Here is an 18,229-nt window from a genome sequence, read left to right as displayed (position 1 = left end):
GTGTGTGTGTGTGTGTGTGTGTGTGTGTGTGTGTGTGTGTGTGTGTGTGTGTGTGTGTGTGTGTGTGTGTGTGTGTGTGTGTGTGTGTGTGTGTGTGCACTTTGCGATAAGGGAGAGAGAATGAGGTGAGAGATATTGAGATATTTGAGGCTTAGTGGAGCGCAGTGGGTGTGGCCAGAGAGACACGCCCCTTTCTAGAAGACCTTATAGCAATAAGAAAAGCAGGAGTTTCCACAAGGCTGACCTGAGAACCACATCCTACTCCCACTAAGGTAAGTTCATATCAGTAACTTATTATCTGTCCTACACATTGCTTTTGTTATTATGATATGATATCACTTTAGACGAAGGACAAAAGCTTGGGTTTGCAGTTAACACATTAATCCGTGAATACTCTTCCTAAGTCATGGTCTGGTTAGGGCGCTCATAAACCACATGCCGGGTCCTGGTCATCTCCAGGGAGGGCTGGTCAACATCAGGGCCATCACAGCATAGGATCGGTATTATAACCGAGACACGACCAAATTCAAACAGCAAAGTACAGCTTTCTCATTGGGACAACCTCAACACTCACTGAGACAGACCTCAGGTCAGACTGGGGACGTCCTGGAGACGACAGACCGGTTAGGTTGCTCTCAGCGAAACACACACACAGACAGACACACATCCGCACACACGCAAACACACACACACACTCCCAGTGAATGAGCGAGAGCGAGGGTTGGACAGGAGGTTAGCGTGGACTTCTACCAAAATAAGAGTCCTTACCGTGAAAGGACTGTTGAGTCACGTTGGTTATGAGGAGGGAGAATAATAGGAGTGGAACGCTGACTGATGAGGAGGCGTGGCTATAAAAGGACGATTAACATCACACTGTCATGACTGCACCCTGAACAGCCATACCTGAGAGGTGTATGGTGACAGGTATCAGAACAATGTTTCCTTTAGACTCACCATACACAACACAACAAATCACAACACCATACACAACACAACACCATACACAACACAACACCATACACAACACCATACACAACACACAACAAAACACAACACATCACAACACCATACACAACACAACAAATCACAACACCAGACACAACACAACACAACACACAACAAAACACAACACCATACACAACACAACACCGTACACAACACAACACCATACACAACACAACACACAACAAAACACAACACAACACCATAAACAACACACAACACAACAAATCACAGCACCATACACAACACAACACCATACACAACACAACAAATCACAACACCATACACAACACAACAAATCAAAACACCATACACAACACACAACAACACCATACACAACACAACACAACACAACACCATACACAACACACAACACAACACAACAAATCACAACACACAACAACAACACCATACACAACACCATACACAACACCATACACAACACAACAAAACACCATACACAACACAACACACCACACACACAACACCATACACAACACACAACAACAACACCATACACAACACAATACAACACCATACACAACACAACACCATACACAACACAACACAACACCATACACAACACAACACACCACACACACAACACCATACACAACACAACACCATACACAACACCATACACAACTCAACACAACACAACACCACACAACACAACACAACACAACACCATACACAACACAACACAACACCATACACAACACAACACAACACAACACCTGACCCCTCCCTCCTCTTCAGGTTGTGGGTCTCAGTTCCCGGACAATTTGGACAAAGTCTCTTTTTGCTCCAAATGAAACAAGCTCAAGCTATCTTGAAAACTTTATTTATTTCCCAGGTTATGAAGGAGAACCTCATCAAGGAGAACCTCAACAAAGAGAACCCAATCCAGGAGAACCTCAACAAAGAGAACCCCATCAGAGAACCTCAACAAAGAGAACCCCATCAGAGAACCTCAACAAAGAGAACCCAATCCAGGAGAACCTCAACAAAGAGAACCCCATCAGAGAACCTCAACAAAGCGAACCCCATCAGAGAACCTCAACAAAGAGAACCCCATCAGAGAACCTCAACAAAGAGAACCAAATCCAGGAGAACCTCAACAAAGAGAACCCCATCAGAGAACCTCAACAAAGAGAACCCAATCCAGGAGAACCTCAACAAAGAGAACCCCATCAGAGAACCTCAGCCAGCCAGTCAGACCGGCCCCATCGCCCACTGCCATGACAAGCAAACCAAAATATATCGTTAATGTGAGTACTCAGTACCATGATACTCCTCTGATCGTTAATGTGAGTACCCAGTACCATGATACTCCTCTGATCGTTAATGTGAGTACCCAGTACCATGATACTCTTCTGATCGTTAATGTGAGTACTCAGTACCATGATACTCCTCTGATCGTTAATGTGAGTACCCAGTACCATGATACTCCTCTGATCGTTAATGTGAGTACCCAGTACCATGATACTCCTCTGATCGTTAATGTGAGTACTCAGTACCATGATACTCCTCTGATCGGTAATGTGAGTACTGAGTGCCCTGATACTTCTGTGATCATTAGTGACCAGCAAAGGGGGTCTATCAACAAACCTCTGATAGACCCCATCCTATTGGTCTAGATTCTAGAGCAAGTTAAAGGGACACTGTGTAACATTTTAAGTCATTTATAACCTCAAATCAACGTATTCATTCATAAATAAGTCCTCATTGGTGTAAAATTATCTCTGCCAAAAATCGCACTTATCCTCCTTAGCGAAGAATAATTAATATGTAGTTACATAGGACGGGTAAGCTTCATGGAGGCTTCCATGTTCTTCCGGTCTATGAACTGCCGAGAGGGACAAAGAGCACTACGTGGTTCAGGTAATGCAAACGCGTTTTCACTCTGAGCCAGCGTGAATGATGACTGAAATAATTCACTATCTTGCTCGAGGAATTACTCATCCATCATTAGCTTACACTAATGATTCACTGCAGTTTGAAATCTGTTTGAAATAACGAACCTCATCATCACTCGAATGACTCGATGAGGTAGCATTGGATGTCATGACAGCTTCTTGGCACATACTGCCCACCGTAGTTTTAGAACAAGCGAGCACTATTAGTTTGAATGCAATATACAATTGTACCACTGGTTGGGAGTAATCTTTACACAGTGTCCCTTTAAAGTTAGGGTCTCAAACACAGCTGGAAACGGGACAAAAGGATGGAAGCGTTGAGGCTTTTATCCAAAGGGCCGTAGACTAAGTTGGTTTGTCAGAGGAGCCCAAGGCTGAGCCTAGTCTTAGGTTGAGGCTGAGCCTAGTCTTAGGTTGTAGGGGGCGTTGCTGAAGGTGTGGCTCAGTCCAGGTTCCTCTCCCCTCCAGCACCTGCTGACCTTCTCGCTGCGGAGCGAGGTGGCGGACGTGGAGGCCGCCCGGACACGCCTCTGCCAGCTGGCCAAGGCCGACAAGCTGTGGAGCCAGTGCATGGTCCTGGAGGTGGGGCCCGCCGCCCTCCGGCTGCTGGACATCCAGACCAAGGTCCGTCTGCTGGGGGACCGCCGGGGTCTGGGGGACCGCCGGGGTCTGGGGGACCCCCGGGGCCTGGGGGGGGGACCCCCGGGGTTTGGGGGACCCCCGGGGTCTGGGTGTCCCCCGGGGTCTGGGGGACCGCCGGGGTCTGGGGGACCCCCGGGGTCTGGGGGACCCCCGGGGTTTGGGGGACCCCCGGGGTCTGGGGGACCCCCGGGGTTTGGGTGACCCCCGGGGTCTGGGTGACCCCCGGGGTCTGGGTGACCCCCGGGGTCTGGGGGACCCCCGGGGTTTGGGTGACCCATCGGGGTCTGGGGGACCCCCGGGGTTTGGGGGACCATCGGGGTCTGGGGGACCGCCGAGGTTTGGGGGACCACCGGGGTCTGGGGGTTTAGGGTTTAGGGGTCCCCAGGGTCTGAGCTGGGGCTGGGGGGTCCCCCTGGGTCTGAGCTGGGGCTGGGGACCCTTTGGATCCACCATGAGGTCTTGGGGTTGGTCAGGGGTTGGAGGCTCACGTCACAACTCCTTCATTAGTCTGCATAAAGCTGAAGGAATTAAACCGGTCTTCCTGTTATTGGTTCATCCTTCCCCTGACGGTCGGTGGTTTCTGTTCGTGGTTTGAATGGTTTCAGTGGAAACCATTGGGTCTATAAATTAAAGATAAAACATTAAGTAACTAAAAGACTAAAGGGCGGGCCTAGTCCTGGTTGTGGGCGGCTAAGTGACGGCTCCCCTGGCCAACAGGAGGAGCTGGAGCGTTACCCCGTGGGCGTGGTCCATCGCTGCGACGCCATCTTCTCCGTGCCCGAGTTCCCCAGCCTGCTGCTTCTGGTCTGCGGCTCGGACCAGGAGAGCTCTGACGTGCTGTTCTTCAGCTGCGAGGCGGTGAGCCACTCGTACGGTTCTTAGGACGGCTCTCTGGTGTCACGTGTTGTAGTGTTGAAACACTGGATGAACATGAAGATGTCCTCCTAGGCCAAGAGGATCCGCGATGACATCACACTCGTGGTTTCGCCCTCGCCCTCCAATAGGAACACAGAGACGCCAGAGGCACTCAGGTAATTATGAGCACTAGTCACACTGACTCCTTGGGTCGGGGTGGATGGTTGGGTTGGGTAATTTACCCTTAATAGACTGTTGGGCCTTGATTGGGTTCCCTCTCTCCCTCTCTCATATATCCATTCTAGCTATCCCTCTATTTTCTATTCAGTGTTCAACACAGAGAGAGAGAGAGAGAGAGAGAGAGAGAGAGAGAGAGAGAGAGAGAGAGAGAGAGAGAGAGAGAGAGAGAGAGAGAGAGAGAGAGAGAGTAGTTAGGGAGGGGCATACACATAGGGGTGTGTAAGCAGCTGAGAGGGAGTGAGGGAGGACCAACCGGTTTGACCAGTTTTCTACATAACTTAAGGAGGTGTGACAGAGAGAGAACAGAGGAGCGAGAGAGTCATAGAGAGAAAGAGAGAGAGATACACACACACTCACACAGAGAGAGACAGAGAGCACAGATGAGAGAGTGAGAGAGAGAGACAGAGAGAGCAACAAAGAGAGAGACGGAGAGAGTGACAGAGAGAGACAGAGAGAGTGGCGGTGTTTGCTTGCGTTGGGGCTAGTAACCCTCACCGAGTGTAGAGCGCCTACCTCTGTGGCTCCAGCTGGACCCAGAGGACGAGCGATACGGTAAGACGATCTCCCTTACTTGAGGATATCCCTGTGATTGAGGATCAATCCCAGGGATTGATCTGCAGTCTGTGGTATCAGCCTGCCCTCCATTGGGAGGTCAGCTGAATTATATTTTATAGACTTCATACTGTTGTAAAAGGAAGGAACAAGTTAATTCCTAATTCAATTGAAAGTCATTGAGTTGAGTTGGGAACTTGTTTGAATCCCTTCCTCTTCTACCGTTCTGTGTGGAACTCGTTCTACAGGAGCTCCGAGTGTGTGTTCTGCTCAACCTGTTGATTCTTTGTTATCCGTCGGCTGATGTGGAAGTGACCAGTTTAACCTCAATAGTCTGAACTGTAGAATGCTAGGCATGATATGACCGCGGTCGCCTCTGAGTTTGGTCTGGAATGATGTGCAGCTGCCCTGGGCGCCTTGAGACTGGAGCACACCTGGAGAACGAGGCTGTTTCTCTCGATGGCACCGGGAGTCCCACCTGACCCAGGCCTGACTCGCGGCCACATGGGCGGGTCTTTGTGTACTCAACAGCTTAGTGAGAGATGGTTGTCAGTGACAACAAAGCTGCTCTGTCCTTTAAAGAACGGAGCTATAGTCTGAGTAGTCTCTGACAAGAATTGTGTGTCTGTGAAGGTCTGTGTTGTATAGCCTCTTCTCTTGTTTGTACTGTAAAACGTTGTTATTATCGTCGTCATGTTTAAGTGAAGGTGAGGCTGAAAGAGGAGGAGCCACTGTCCTCCTCACAGCATCACTAGCTCTCTGGCTGTCTCCAGGCTGTCTGTCTCCAGGCTGTCTGTCTCCAGGCTGTCTCCAGGCTGTCTGTCTCCAGGCTGTCTGTCTCCAGGCTGTCTGTCTGCAGGCTGTCTCCAGGCTGTCTGTCTGCAGGCTGTCTCCAGGCTGTCTGTCTCCAGGCTGTCTGTCTCCAGGCTGTCTGTCTCCAGGCTGTCTGTCTGCAGGCTGTCCTCAAGACAACATTACTAAGGTTCTCCTCTGTCCCTCTCCAGGTTTGCTCAGAGTGCAGAGAACATGATCGACCCCTACGGAATACCGAGCCCCCCCATCGCCCCCGCCCCCAACGCCCCGCCCGCCGGCCCCCCCCCTTACCCCGGACCCAGAGGTAGGGGCTGTTTGCTTTCACACGGGGGGGGGGGGGGGAGAGAGAGAGAGAGAGAGAGAGAGAGAGAGAGAGAGAGAGAGGGACAGGAGAGAGAGAGAGAGAGAGAGAGAGAGAGAGAGAGAGAGAGAGAGAGAGAGAGAGGAGAGAGAGAGAGAGGAGAGAGTAGAGAGAGAGAGAGGAGAGGAGAGAGAGGACAGGAGAGAGAGAGGAGAGAGAGAGAGAGAGAGAGAGAGAGAGAGAGAGGGGGAGAGGGGAGGGGGAGAAGAGAGGGTGGAGGGAGGGGGGGGAGAGAGCAGGGAGGAGAGAGAGAGGAGAGAGAGAGAAGAGACTGAAAGAGAGAGTAGAGAGAGAGAGAGAGAGAGGAGAGAGAGAGAGAAGAGAGAGGGACAGAGAGAGAGGGAGAGAGAGAGAGGTAGAGTAGATGAGGAGATGGAGAGAGAGAGAGGGGGAAGTGAGAGAGGGAGAGAGAGAGAGAGATGAGAGAGAGGAGAGGAGAGAGAGAGATGAGAGAGAGAGAGAGGAGAGGGGAGATGGGAGGAGGGGGGGAGAGAGAGTAGGGTGGGTAGGGAGGGGGAGAGAGAGAGCGAGGAGAGAGAGACTGAGGAGGATGAGAGAGTAGAGAAGAGAGGAGATGGGGAGAGAGGGGATGAGAGAGAGAGAGAGGAGAGGGTGGGAGGGATGGGGAGCGGGAAGAGAGAGAGAGAGAGAGAGAGAGAGGAGAGAGAGGAGGATGAGAGATGAGAGAGAGGAGAGAGAGAGAGAGAGAGAGAGAGAGAGAGAGAGAGAGAGTGGTGGTGGAGGTACAGTGAAGTATTTAAGGTTGAAGGATTTCAGGAGCACAGAGATTGCATTGTTTGTTTTTGAGATGGGTGGGGGGGAGATGTAGGGTAGGTGCGTGCGTGCGTGCGTGCGTGCGTGCGTGCGTGCGTGTGTGCGTGCGTGTGTGCGTGCGTGCGTGTACACATGATGGAGGGGGAGGGTGCGTGGGAGTCGTTCGCGAAAGCGGGAGCGGTTAAAGACTAAATGGATGAGGTAATGTTCCCTAACACTAACCCTACCCCCTAACCCTAACCCATTCACTAACCCTAACCCATTAACTAACCTTAACCCTACCCCTAACCCTACCCATTACCCACTAACTAACCCTAACCCTACTCCTAACCCACTAACTAACCCTAACCCTACCCCTATCCCACTAACTAACCTGAACCCTACCCTTAACCCACTAACTAACCCTAACCCTACACCTAACCCACTAACTAACCCTAACACTACGCCTACCCTACCCCTACCCCACTAACTAACCCTACCCCTAATCCTAACCCACTAACTAACACAAACCCGATTACTTACCCTAACCCTACCCCTACCCCTAACCCACTAACTAACCCGGACCATACCCTTACCCCACTTACTAACCCGGACCCTACCCTTAACCCACTAACTAACCCTAACCCACTAACTAACCCTAACCCTCTGCTCCCTGACAGCTAACGGTGTAAGCGGAGGAGCTGACGTCTCCTTCCTGAGGGCCGACAGAGAAGTGGTACGTCCCGGACCGCTCCATTCACAGCTAACACCTGGGGTTGCTGAGTGGGAGGGATCCCGAGAGGGGTTAGTGAATGGGTTAGGGTTAATGAATGGTTAAAGGGGACCTATTATGCTTTTTCGACTTTTATGACCTGTAAATGTTGTTATAATGATTGATAGTCATGTTTAACCATACTAAAGGGTCAAATAATGCCGCACATGCACTTCGACGTATTCCCTGCTGACAGTCTGGGGTGGCTGTGCAGAGCGCTAAACACTCGGACAACGTTTGCGATTCACTCGTTCACATTTCCGGGAAATCATTTACGTAGAGGCACTCCTGCCGCGCCCCCATATGCCTGGTCAAATCTGCCCGCGCGCACGCTTCAAGGAAGGTAACCAATCACAACGGAGTTGGGTTGGCAGGAGGGGGGCGAGGGGGCGGAGAAGGACGAAACCGAGCGTTGACAGAGAAGGCTGAAAGCACCCAGATGAGAGGAAGTGTTTCCCGAAAATCGACATCGTTTTTTGTGCTGTGATTCGTGTCAGGTTGCGCTATAGGAGTCATTAATAAGAAATTAAGACCAGAAAAGTAGTATAATAGGTCCTCTTTAAGGGTTGGTGAATGGTTAAGGGTTGGTGAATGGGTTAGGGTTAGTGAAACGTTAGTAAATAAACATTAACGTTATTGAATGGGTCAGGGTTAGTGAATGGGTTAGGGTTGGTGAATGGGTTAGGGTTAGTGAATGGGTTAGGGTTAGTGAATGGGTTAGGGTTAGTGAATGGGTTAGGGTTGGTGAATGGGTTAGGGTTAGTGAATGGGTTAGGGTTAGTGAATGGGTTAGGGTTGGTGAATGGGTTAGGGTTGGTGAATGGGTTAGGGTTAGTGAATGGGTTAGGGTTAGTGAATGGGTTAGGGTTAGGTGAATGGGTTAGGGTTGGTGAATGGGTTAGGGTTAGGTGAATGGGTTAGGGTTAGTGAATGGGTTAGGGTTAGTGAATGGGTTAGGGTTGGTGAATGGGTTAGGGTTGGTGAATGGGTTAGGGTTGGTGAATGGGTTAGGGTTAGTGAATGGGTTAGGGTTGGTGAATGGGTTAGGGTTGGTGAATGGGTTAGGGTTGGTGAATGGGTTAGGGTTAGTGAATGGGTTAGGGTTAGTGAATGGGTTAGGGTTAGTGAATGGGTTAGGGTTGGTGAATGGGTTAGGGTTGGTGAATGGGTTAGGGTTGGTGAATGGGTTAGGGTTGGTGAATGGGTTAGGGTTAGTGAATGGGTTAGGGTTGGTGAATGGGTTAGGGTTAGTGAATGGGTTAGGGTTAGTGAATGGGTTAGGGTTGGTGAATGGGTTAGGGTTGGTGAATGGGTTAGGGTTGGTGAATGGGTTAGGGTTAGTGAATGGGTTAGGGTTGGTGAATGGGTTAGGGTTGGTGAATGGGTTAGGGTTGGTGAATGGGTTAGGGTTGGTGAATGGGTTAGGGTTGGTGAATGGGTTAGGGTTGGTGAATGGGTTAGGGTTAGTGAATGGGAGACGTTGAATGTGTTTGTACTTCCTGTTCGTCTCCAGAGGATTCTCAACCACTGCTTCGACGACATGGAGTGCTTCCTGTCCAGACTGCAGCAGGCCGCCGAGGCAAACGGCACCCTAAGCCTGAAGAAGAAGAAGAAGAGGAAAAGCAAAAAGCAAATGGCAGAAGGTAAAGGAATACAAAGCTAACCCTAAGCTAACCCTTAAGCTTACCCTAAGGTAAAGGAATACAAAGCTAACCCTAAGCTAACCCTTAAGCTTACCCTAAGGTAAAGGAATACAAAGCTAACCTAATCTAATAAGTGTAGAAGCTAAAGGTATACGAAGCTAACCCTCAGCCTACCAGGAGGAGTTGTGTATCTTGCTGTCAAAACTCATTCTATCTGGTTCCCTTGACAACAGATGACCTCCTGGCAGACCGCGCCCGCCCCCCGTCCCAGGAGGAGTTCCTGGATATATTCCAGAAGTTTAAATACTGCTTCTGCCTCCTGGTGAGAAAGAGTCTAATCACATCTGAATGTTGGCCTACACCTCTTTTGTCAGTCTGGCTCTAACTTGGATAGCTCTCTCTCTCGCCCCCTCTCTCCCCCTCCCCCTCTCTCCCTCTTCCTCTCCCTCTCTCCCTCTCTCCCTCTCTCTCTCTCTCTCTCTCTCTCTCTCTCTCTCTCTCTCTCTCTCTCTCTCTCTCTCTCTCTCTCTCTCTCACCCTCTCTCCCTCCCCCTCCCCCTCTCCCCCTCCCCCTCTCCCCCTCTCCCTCTCTCTCTCTCTCTCGCCCCCTCCCTCCCTCTCTCTCTCCCTCTCTCTCTCTCTCTCTCTCTCTCTCTCTCGCCCCCTCCCTCCCTGTCTCCCCCTCCCCCTCTCCCCCACTCTCTCTCTCTCTCTCTCTCTCTCTCTCCCCCCTTCCCTCCCACCCTCTCTATCTCTCCCTCCCTCCCTCTCTCTCCCTCCCTCCCTCTCCCTCTCTCTCTAGGCCCGTCTGAAGTCCGCCATCGCCAGCCCTTCATCCCAGGAGTTGGTCCACTACCTCTTCAGGCCTCTGGATATGGTGAGTGAGCCTAACCGTATACTAACCCTAACCATGACCCTATACTAACCCTAGTATCACTCTGGGAGGGCGACTGTGTGTATCAGCATGTTGTTGGTCTAAACAGTGGAACGCTCCTAGTTGCATTTTGCCGGCTGCTGTTTACACAAAGCAGAGTTGGACGGGGAGCGGGTTGCTCTGGGCTCGTTTGGGACGTTCTCACCTCGGTTCTGAACAGACTCTACGTCCCTCTATCTGCCAGTTACCGTGTTTCTACAATAAAACCTTCTCTATTGTTCAAGTGTTCAAACCAAGGCTATGACGAAACATTAAAGTTCTCCCTTTGGTTCTCTTGTTGACATTGGCACGGTGTGTCTGTGTGCTGACTGCTACCACTCCTTTGTAGAGAAAGGGAGAGAGCACGAGACTATGGGACTGTTATTATACGATTATGTGAAACTATGATACATCAATACTATTACAATAAATTAATCTCCTTCTGCTTTGTGAAGGTGAAACGTAATTATAAACATGATTGCAAATATTGCCAGAAAGATATTAGAATTAGACTATTAGACTAAAAGGATTTGTAGAAACAAAAATGAATCACGTAACTCGGAAAAAGCTATATATTTTTTTCTGTGTATTTCTGTGTGTGTGTCTGCGTGCCTACATGTCTGTCCGTGTGTGTCTGCATGTGTCTGTGCTTGTGCGTGTGCGTCTGTGCATGTGTGTGTGTGTGTGAGTGTGTGTGTGTGTGTGTGTGTGTGTGCCTGTGTGTGTGTGTGCGTGTGTGTGTGTGTGTGTGTGCGTGTGTGTGCCTGTGTGTGTGTGTGTGTGTGTGTGTGCGTCTGTGCATGTGTGTGTGTGTGTGTGTGTGCCTGTGTGTGTGTGTGTGTGTGTGCCTGTGTGCGTGTGCGTGTGCGTGTGCGTGTGTGCCTGTGTGTGTGCCTGTGTGTGCGCATGTGTGTGCGTGTGTGTGTGTGCCTGTGTGTGTGTGTGTGCCTGTGTGTGTGTGTGTGCCTGTGTGTGCGTGTGTGTGTGCGTGCGTGTGTGTGCGTGTGTGTGCAGGTGGTGAGGACCACAGGGGGTCCGGCCTTGGGGGCCTCGGTGTCCAGCCCGGCCCTGAGCAGCGCGGCCGTCTCCCTGCTGAGGGCCACGCTGGGGGAGGACGAGAAGCAGCTCTGGACGTCCCTGGGGCCCAACTGGACGCTGGGCCGGTCAGTGGAACTCAGGGGCCACAGCTAGCCCCACAGCTACGCTAGCCCCTCTGCTACGCTAGCCCCATAGCTACGCTAACCCCTCGGCTACGCTAACCCCTCGGCTACGCTAACCCCTCGGCTAGGCTAACTACTCGGCTAGGCTAAACCCTCGGCTACGCTAGCCCCATAGCTACACTAGCCCCTCAGCTAGGCTAACCCCTCAGCTACGCTAACATACAGCTCTAAACTATACACCACATGAACAGTTCACTACACTACAATAGACCACACCTTTACTCCAAGTGACGGCTGCTATTAACCCTGATGGCATTAACTCATCCTCCCTCTCTCCCTCCCTCCCTCCATCCTTCTGTCCCTCCCTCCCTTCCTCCAGGTGTGAGCTGGGCCAGGTGTCTCCATACTCTCCGGTCTTCTACGGTGGCTGGCGTCCGGAGGCGGTCCGGGAGGATGGTCAGCTGTGGGAGGATCCAGTGGAGTCCGAGCACGAACACGAAGCTCTGAGGGCCAAACAGGAGGTACGCCCTGGAGAGTAGGGGTCTCTCTCTCCCTCTCTCCCTCTCCCTCTCTTTCCCTCTCCCTCATATATCCATTCTAGCTATCCCTCTATTTTAACTCTCTCCCTCCCCCCCACCCAGCAGCAGTCTCAGTCGGTGGTCCGGCCTTCCCCCCCCCTGGCAGACGAGAGGTGAGTCCCCCTGATACGTCAGCCTGGTGTTGGTTGGTTCCTCGTGGCTGTGAGGTCAGTCTGGTGTTGGTTGGTTCCTCGTGGCTGTGAGGTCAGTCTGGTGTTGGTTCCTCGTGGCTGTGAGGTCAGCCTGGTGTTGGTTGGTTCCTCGTGGCTGTGAGGTCAGCCTGGTGTTGGTTGGTTCCTCGTGGCTGTGAGGTCAGCCTGGTGTTGGTTGGTTCCTCGTGGCTATGAGGTCAGCCTGGTGTTGGTTGGTTCCTCGTGGCTGTGAGGTCAGTCTGGTGTTGGTTGGTTCCTCGTGGCTGTGAGGTCAGCCTGGTGTTGGTTGGTTCCTCGTGGCTGTGAGGTCAGCCTGGTGTTGGTTGGTTCCTCGTGGCTGTGAGGTCAGCCTGGTGTTGGTTGGTTCCTCGTGGCTGTGAGGTCAGTCTGGTGTTGGTTCCTCGTGGCTGTGAGGTCAGCCTGGTGTTGGTTGGTTCCTCGTGGCTGTGAGGTCAGTCTGGTGTTGGTTCCTCGTGGCTGTGAGGTCAGCCTGGTGTTGGTTCCCCGGGCTGTGAGGTCAGTCTGGTGTTGGTTGGTTCCTCGTGGCTGTGAGGTCAGTCTGGTGTTGGTTGGTTCCTCGTGGCTGTGAGGTCAGCCTGGTGTTGGTTGGTTCCTCGTGGCTGTGAGGTCAGTCTGGTGTTGGTTGGTTCCTCGTGGCTGTGAGGTCAGTCTGGTGTTGGTTGGTTCCTCGTGGCTGTGAGGTCAGCTGCTCTGTGCTCTTCCTCCTCAGAGACGGGGCCGAGCGACTCTACAGCTGCAGCTACGACTTTGTGGCGAGAAACAGCAGCGAGCTGTCGGTCCAGCAGGGAGACAAACTGGAGGTGAGCAGTCCTACACACACACTACACACACACACACACACACCCATTGTAAACTGCTCATATCTTAACCTATATAGTAGACCACGATGCTAAGGTCGTCCAGAGGATGGCGGAAGGAGATCGTTAGTTCAGCCTCACCAAGCTGAGGTCCAACAGATTAGTTTCTTAAACGGAGTCTCGTTTAGAGGACATCCGACCAGCTGGTCTGAGCAGGCTTAGGGGGGAGCTACGGTTCGGGTGGAGGCACCATCACGCTGACTTGTGCGTCTGAAAGGTGCTGGAGTCGTCCAAGCGCTGGTGGAAGTGTCGTAACCGCTTCAACGAGGTGGGCTTCGTCCCGTCCAACATCCTGGAGCCGATCGCACACATAGACCCCCTTGACGGGGGGCAGGGACCACCCAAGGTAGGCCCGCACACACGCACACGCACGCACGCACGCACACACAGGCGTCTATGTGTGCACACAAACAGCCAGATACACACAGAAAACATAATAGAAGGAATAACTCAAGATTCAAACCAAGGCTGCACGCAATGAACCCTTTCACTCATATCCCCCTAATGTGGTTGTTTGCCCCCCCCCAGGCTCCGGCCCCTCCCCCGCTGGCCAAGACGTCCTCGGCAGCCACGCCCAGCCCCCCCACCGTGCACCAGTCGCCAGGCCAGCGTCCGCGCGGCCTGCCGCCCTACGGCCAGCACCTCATGGCCAGTGGCGAGGACTCAGAGAAAGGTGAGCCCACCGACCCAGAGATGGACATTGGATCCATATCGTATACATTATACCGAATACTAGAGTCTAACCCTTACCCCTAACCTGAGTGTCTAACCCTACCCTTAGTGTATAACCCTCACCCTACCCTTAGTGTCTCACCCTACCCTTAGTGTCTCACCCTACCCTTAGAGTCTAACCCTCACCCTACCCTTAGTGTCTACCCTAACCTTAGAGTCTAACCCTTAGTGCCTAAGCCGTAAGTGTTTAACCCTAACCTTAGTGTCTAACCCTTACCCGTCTAACCCTAATGGACGTTCTGATCCATTGATTGGCCTCGTTAACCCTGATGACGCGTCCCCTCCTGATTGGCCTCGTTAACCCTGATGACGCGTCCCCTCCTGATTGGCCTCGTTAACCCTGATGACGCGTCCCCTCCTGATTGGCCTCGTTAACCCTGATGATGCGTCCCCTCCTGATTGGCCTCGTTAACCCTGATGACGCGTCCCCTCCTGATTGGCCTCGTTAACCCTGATGGCGCGTCCCCTCCTGATTGGCCTCCTTAACCCTGATGACGTGTCTCCTCCTGAAGCGATGCAGGTGAATGACGAGCTGCTCCAGAGGCTGACCAATGGGAGGAACCCCCTCACCAAGCCCGCCCTGGTCATCCCCCGCTCCAGCGAGACCAGCGCGCCACTGGACTACCACTCCCCCCCAGACGAGGTGGCCAGCTGGCTCCGGGGGAAGGGCTTCACCGAGCCGTAAGTCGACCTTTAGAACCAGGGTTAGATCTAGATCTACCCGAGACTGGTAGAGTCCAGACCCTTGTGGACCTCCAGAGAACCGAGACTGGTAGAGTCCAGACCCTTGTGGACCTCCAGAGAACCGAGACTGGTAGAGTCCAGACCCTTGTGGACCTCCAGAGAACCGAGACTGGTAGAGTCCAGACCCTTGTGGACCTCCAGAGAACCGAGACTGGTAGAGTCCAGACCCTTTTGGACCTCTAGAGAACCGAGACTGGTAGAGTCCAGACCCTTGTGGACCTCTAGAGAACCGAGACTGGTAGAGTCCAGACCCTTGTGGACCTCTAGAGAACCGAGACTGGTAGAGTCCAGACCCTTGTGGACCTCCAGAGAACCGAGACTGGTAGAGTCCAGACCCTTGTGGACCTCCAGAGAACCGAGACTGGTAGAGTCCAGACCCTTTTGGACCTCTAGAGAACCGAGACTGGTAGAGTCCAGACCCTTGTGGACCTCTAGAGAACCGAGACTGGTAGAGTCCAGACCCTTGTGGACCTCTAGAGAAGCGAGACTGGTAGAGTCCAGACCCTTGTGGACCTCTAGAGAACCGAGACTGGTAGAGTCCAGACCCTTGTGGACCTCTAGAGAACCGAGACTGGTAGAGTCCAGACCCTTTTGGACCTCTAGAGAACCGAGACTGGTAGAGTCCAGACCCTTGGTTGGGAGTGTTGACGCTAAATGAGATGTTGTTCCGTGTTCAGGACGGCCATGTGCCTCAGTGAGATATTAACAATATGTAGTTGGAGAGGTGATGTTGGGGATGTTCTATATACAACTATATCTAGAAAACTAGCCAGAAAACTGGTGTAGTCAAATTACAGAAACAAATACAGAAAGAGAAAAACTGACTTAACGAACAATGAGAAATGTAAGCAAACTGTCCTTCCCAAGATACAGAACTGAGACAGAAGATCTCCAATCCCATATATGTGCAATGAATGACAATGGACTGTACCCGTTTGTTTTAGCTTGTAGCTTCTATTTTTATGTCACAAATATTAAGTTGAATTTTAAATATGTTCTAATTGTAACAGCATCAGTAATTCATTTTTTGCGATGATGGACTTCTGTATGCCGTCTTCATGCACCTGCCACGATGCCGAAATAAAAACGAAACTAACTAAACTATAGGGCGGCGCAGTGCCTCGGCGTTCTGACGGGCGCACAGCTCTTCTCCTTGAACAAGGAGGAGCTACGCGCCGTGCTTCCTGAAGAGGGCGCCAGAGTGTACAGCCAGCTGGAGGTGCAGAGGGCGCTGCTGGAGGTAAGCTGTCCACACAACGGATTGAATAATGCGTTCAGAATGCGCCTGGTAATTAAAATAATGACCACAATGTGGAAGAACTAACGAAATAATACCCTTTTCTTCACCTCTTACCTTCTTCCAGGATGCCCGGAACGCCACGGAGCTGGAGGCCGTCATGGAGAAGCAGAAGATGAAAGTAGATTTGAAGAGCCAGGCAAACACGACAACATTATGATACTTAACTCCTCCTACCACGAGGGCGGATCTTCTGAACACCAAAGCATCCCGTTCATCTACCAGGACCCTGGCCCTGGTCCTCGACCGTCTAGAACCATACTCCAGTCAGTAGAAAGTGAAGAACGTACAGCCTCCTCAAACATGGTTGGCCACGAATTTTGCCTCCCTGATTTATTTCAGCATTTTTATTCTTCTTCCTGAAATAATCCGCTATTGGAGGATTGCTGGTCTTGCACAACTGTTTCTACATATCCACTCTGTTGAAGGTCAATTTAAAATCTATTTATCTTTTATTTAAAATACCTCTTGTACATCCGTTTTAACAGCCGAGTGCTGCTTCTGCTTCAAAGACTATCCCTATGTGTATATTGTAAGAAAGGGAATGAGACATCATGAAAATAAAAGGCTGGAATAACTTTATTGGGGATTCAAAAAAGTATTTCCGCAAAAAAAAGGTAAATAAGCAACAGGACGACTTCACCACGGTCTTCAAACCATTACAACTCGCGAAGCAACATGTGAAATGGATACGTACAAATTAAAAAAAAAAAAAACCAAAGACCGTTTGCCAATTACTTCACATCTATACCAAGTTCCTCTACTATTATATAAAATAAATTCTAATACGAGCACGTCTTGCACCAATTAAAAAAAACTGCTTGCCCCTCGACGCCATGTGGTTCCATCAGCCTCCCTCCGCTAACCCCCAAGGTAACACTAACCCCCAAGGTAACGCTAACCCCCAAGGTAACGCTTAACACCAAGGTAACGCTAACCCCCAAGGTAACGCTAACCCCCAGGGTAACGCTAACCCCCAAGGTAACGCTAACCCCCAAGCTAACGCTAACCCCCAGGGTAACGCTAAACCCCCAAGGTAACGCTAACCCCCAGGTTAACGCCAACCCCCAAGGTAACGCTAACCCCCAAGGTAATGCTAAACACCAAGGTAACCTGAAACCAAGGGTAACGCTAAGCCCTGTGGTAACCCCAACCCAAGGGTAACGCTAACCCCCAAGGTAACGCTATACCCCAAGGTAACGGACACAAGCGCTGAATGTGTTTATTTAGCTTGGTGATGGATAATAAACTATTTTAATGTGTTTTCTTAGCTTGGTGCAGAATAAAAATCGTATTAATGTGTTTATTGAGGTTGGTGTAGGATAACAAACTTAAACATGGCGTCTTAAGAGAGCAGCTGGACATAACAACAGCCTCCTTCATATCCAACGTCTATTTACATTCATCATGTGTATCAAAGACCGTGTCTAAACCAAGGGACCGTGTCTAAACCAAGGTCTAAACCAAGGGACCGTGTCTAAACCAAGGTCTAAACCTAGGGACCGTGTCTAAACCAAGGTCTAAACCAAGGGACCGTGTCTAAACCAAGGGACCGTGTCTAAACCAAGGGACCGTGTCTAAACCAAGGTCTAAACCAAGGGACCGTGTCTAAACCAAGGTCTAAACCTAGGGACCGTGTCTAAACCAAGGTCTAAACCAAGGGACCGTGTCTAAACCAAGGGACCGTGTCTAAACCAAGGGACCGTGTCTAAACCAAGGTCTAAACCAAGGGACCGTGTCTAAACCAAGGTCTAAACCAAGGGACCATGTCTAAACCAAGGGACCGTGTCTAAACCAAGGTCTAGACCAAGGGACCGTGTCTAAACCAAGGTCTAACCCAAGGGACCGTGGGGAGGCTCACAGATCCAGTTGCATACAGGTTCAATCACCTTTTCCCTTGATGGTGGGCGGCCCTTTTTATTTTTTTTACACATTGGGCCAAACAGAATAAGTGTATATAAATGGATGAAGTGTGGGAGTGGGGTGAGAACGAAGGCTGTTGGCTGGAAGAGCCGTCAATTAAAAATGAAAAAATAAATCATGACTCTAGGGGGCGGGGCTTGCGGCTGTACGGTGACACATTTGGGTTCCGCCTCCCCAGGAGTGAGGGTGAGGGGGGTGGACATCAGAAGTCTCCTGAACCCCGCTCGTCTGCTCGCCGGGGGTCCCGACCGGCCGTTCACGACGTCTCTGCGCTCCCTGAAGGGGGGGGGGGAAGACAAC

The 18,229-nt window shown here is 51.3% G+C and overlaps 1 protein-coding gene across 2 annotated transcripts; it reads left to right on the top strand.

Annotated features, from left to right (window-relative positions):
• The first annotated feature begins 181 nt into the window (after positions 1 to 181).
• LOC115530874 (epidermal growth factor receptor kinase substrate 8-like protein 1) lies at positions 182 to 16,748 on the top strand. 2 transcript variants are annotated; one of them, XM_030339686.1, is made up of 19 exons: positions 182 to 272; positions 1,859 to 2,273; positions 3,390 to 3,545; positions 4,281 to 4,421; positions 4,512 to 4,594; positions 6,215 to 6,327; positions 7,818 to 7,873; positions 9,423 to 9,552; positions 9,786 to 9,874; positions 10,355 to 10,429; positions 11,480 to 11,628; positions 12,005 to 12,146; positions 12,270 to 12,316; positions 13,086 to 13,176; positions 13,451 to 13,579; positions 13,762 to 13,906; positions 14,478 to 14,646; positions 15,817 to 15,949; positions 16,074 to 16,748. In XM_030339686.1, the coding sequence occupies exons 2-19, from the start codon at positions 2,244 to 2,246 to the stop codon at positions 16,164 to 16,166; spliced, it is 1,971 nt and encodes a 656-aa protein (XP_030195546.1). In that variant the 5' UTR covers positions 182 to 272; positions 1,859 to 2,243; the 3' UTR covers positions 16,167 to 16,748. The 2 variants fall into 2 exon arrangements, with proteins under 2 accessions (XP_030195546.1, XP_030195545.1); XM_030339685.1 differs by having other exon boundaries at positions 12,267 to 12,316.
• The last annotated feature ends 1,481 nt before the right edge of the window (positions 16,749 to 18,229 follow it).

This window comes from Gadus morhua, chromosome 18 (genome assembly GCF_902167405.1).
Source record: "Gadus morhua chromosome 18, gadMor3.0, whole genome shotgun sequence".
NCBI classification, from domain to species: domain Eukaryota; kingdom Metazoa; phylum Chordata; class Actinopteri; order Gadiformes; family Gadidae; genus Gadus; species Gadus morhua.
The sequence above is the reverse complement of the archived record's forward strand: the minus strand, read 5'-3'. Positions and strand labels throughout refer to the sequence as shown.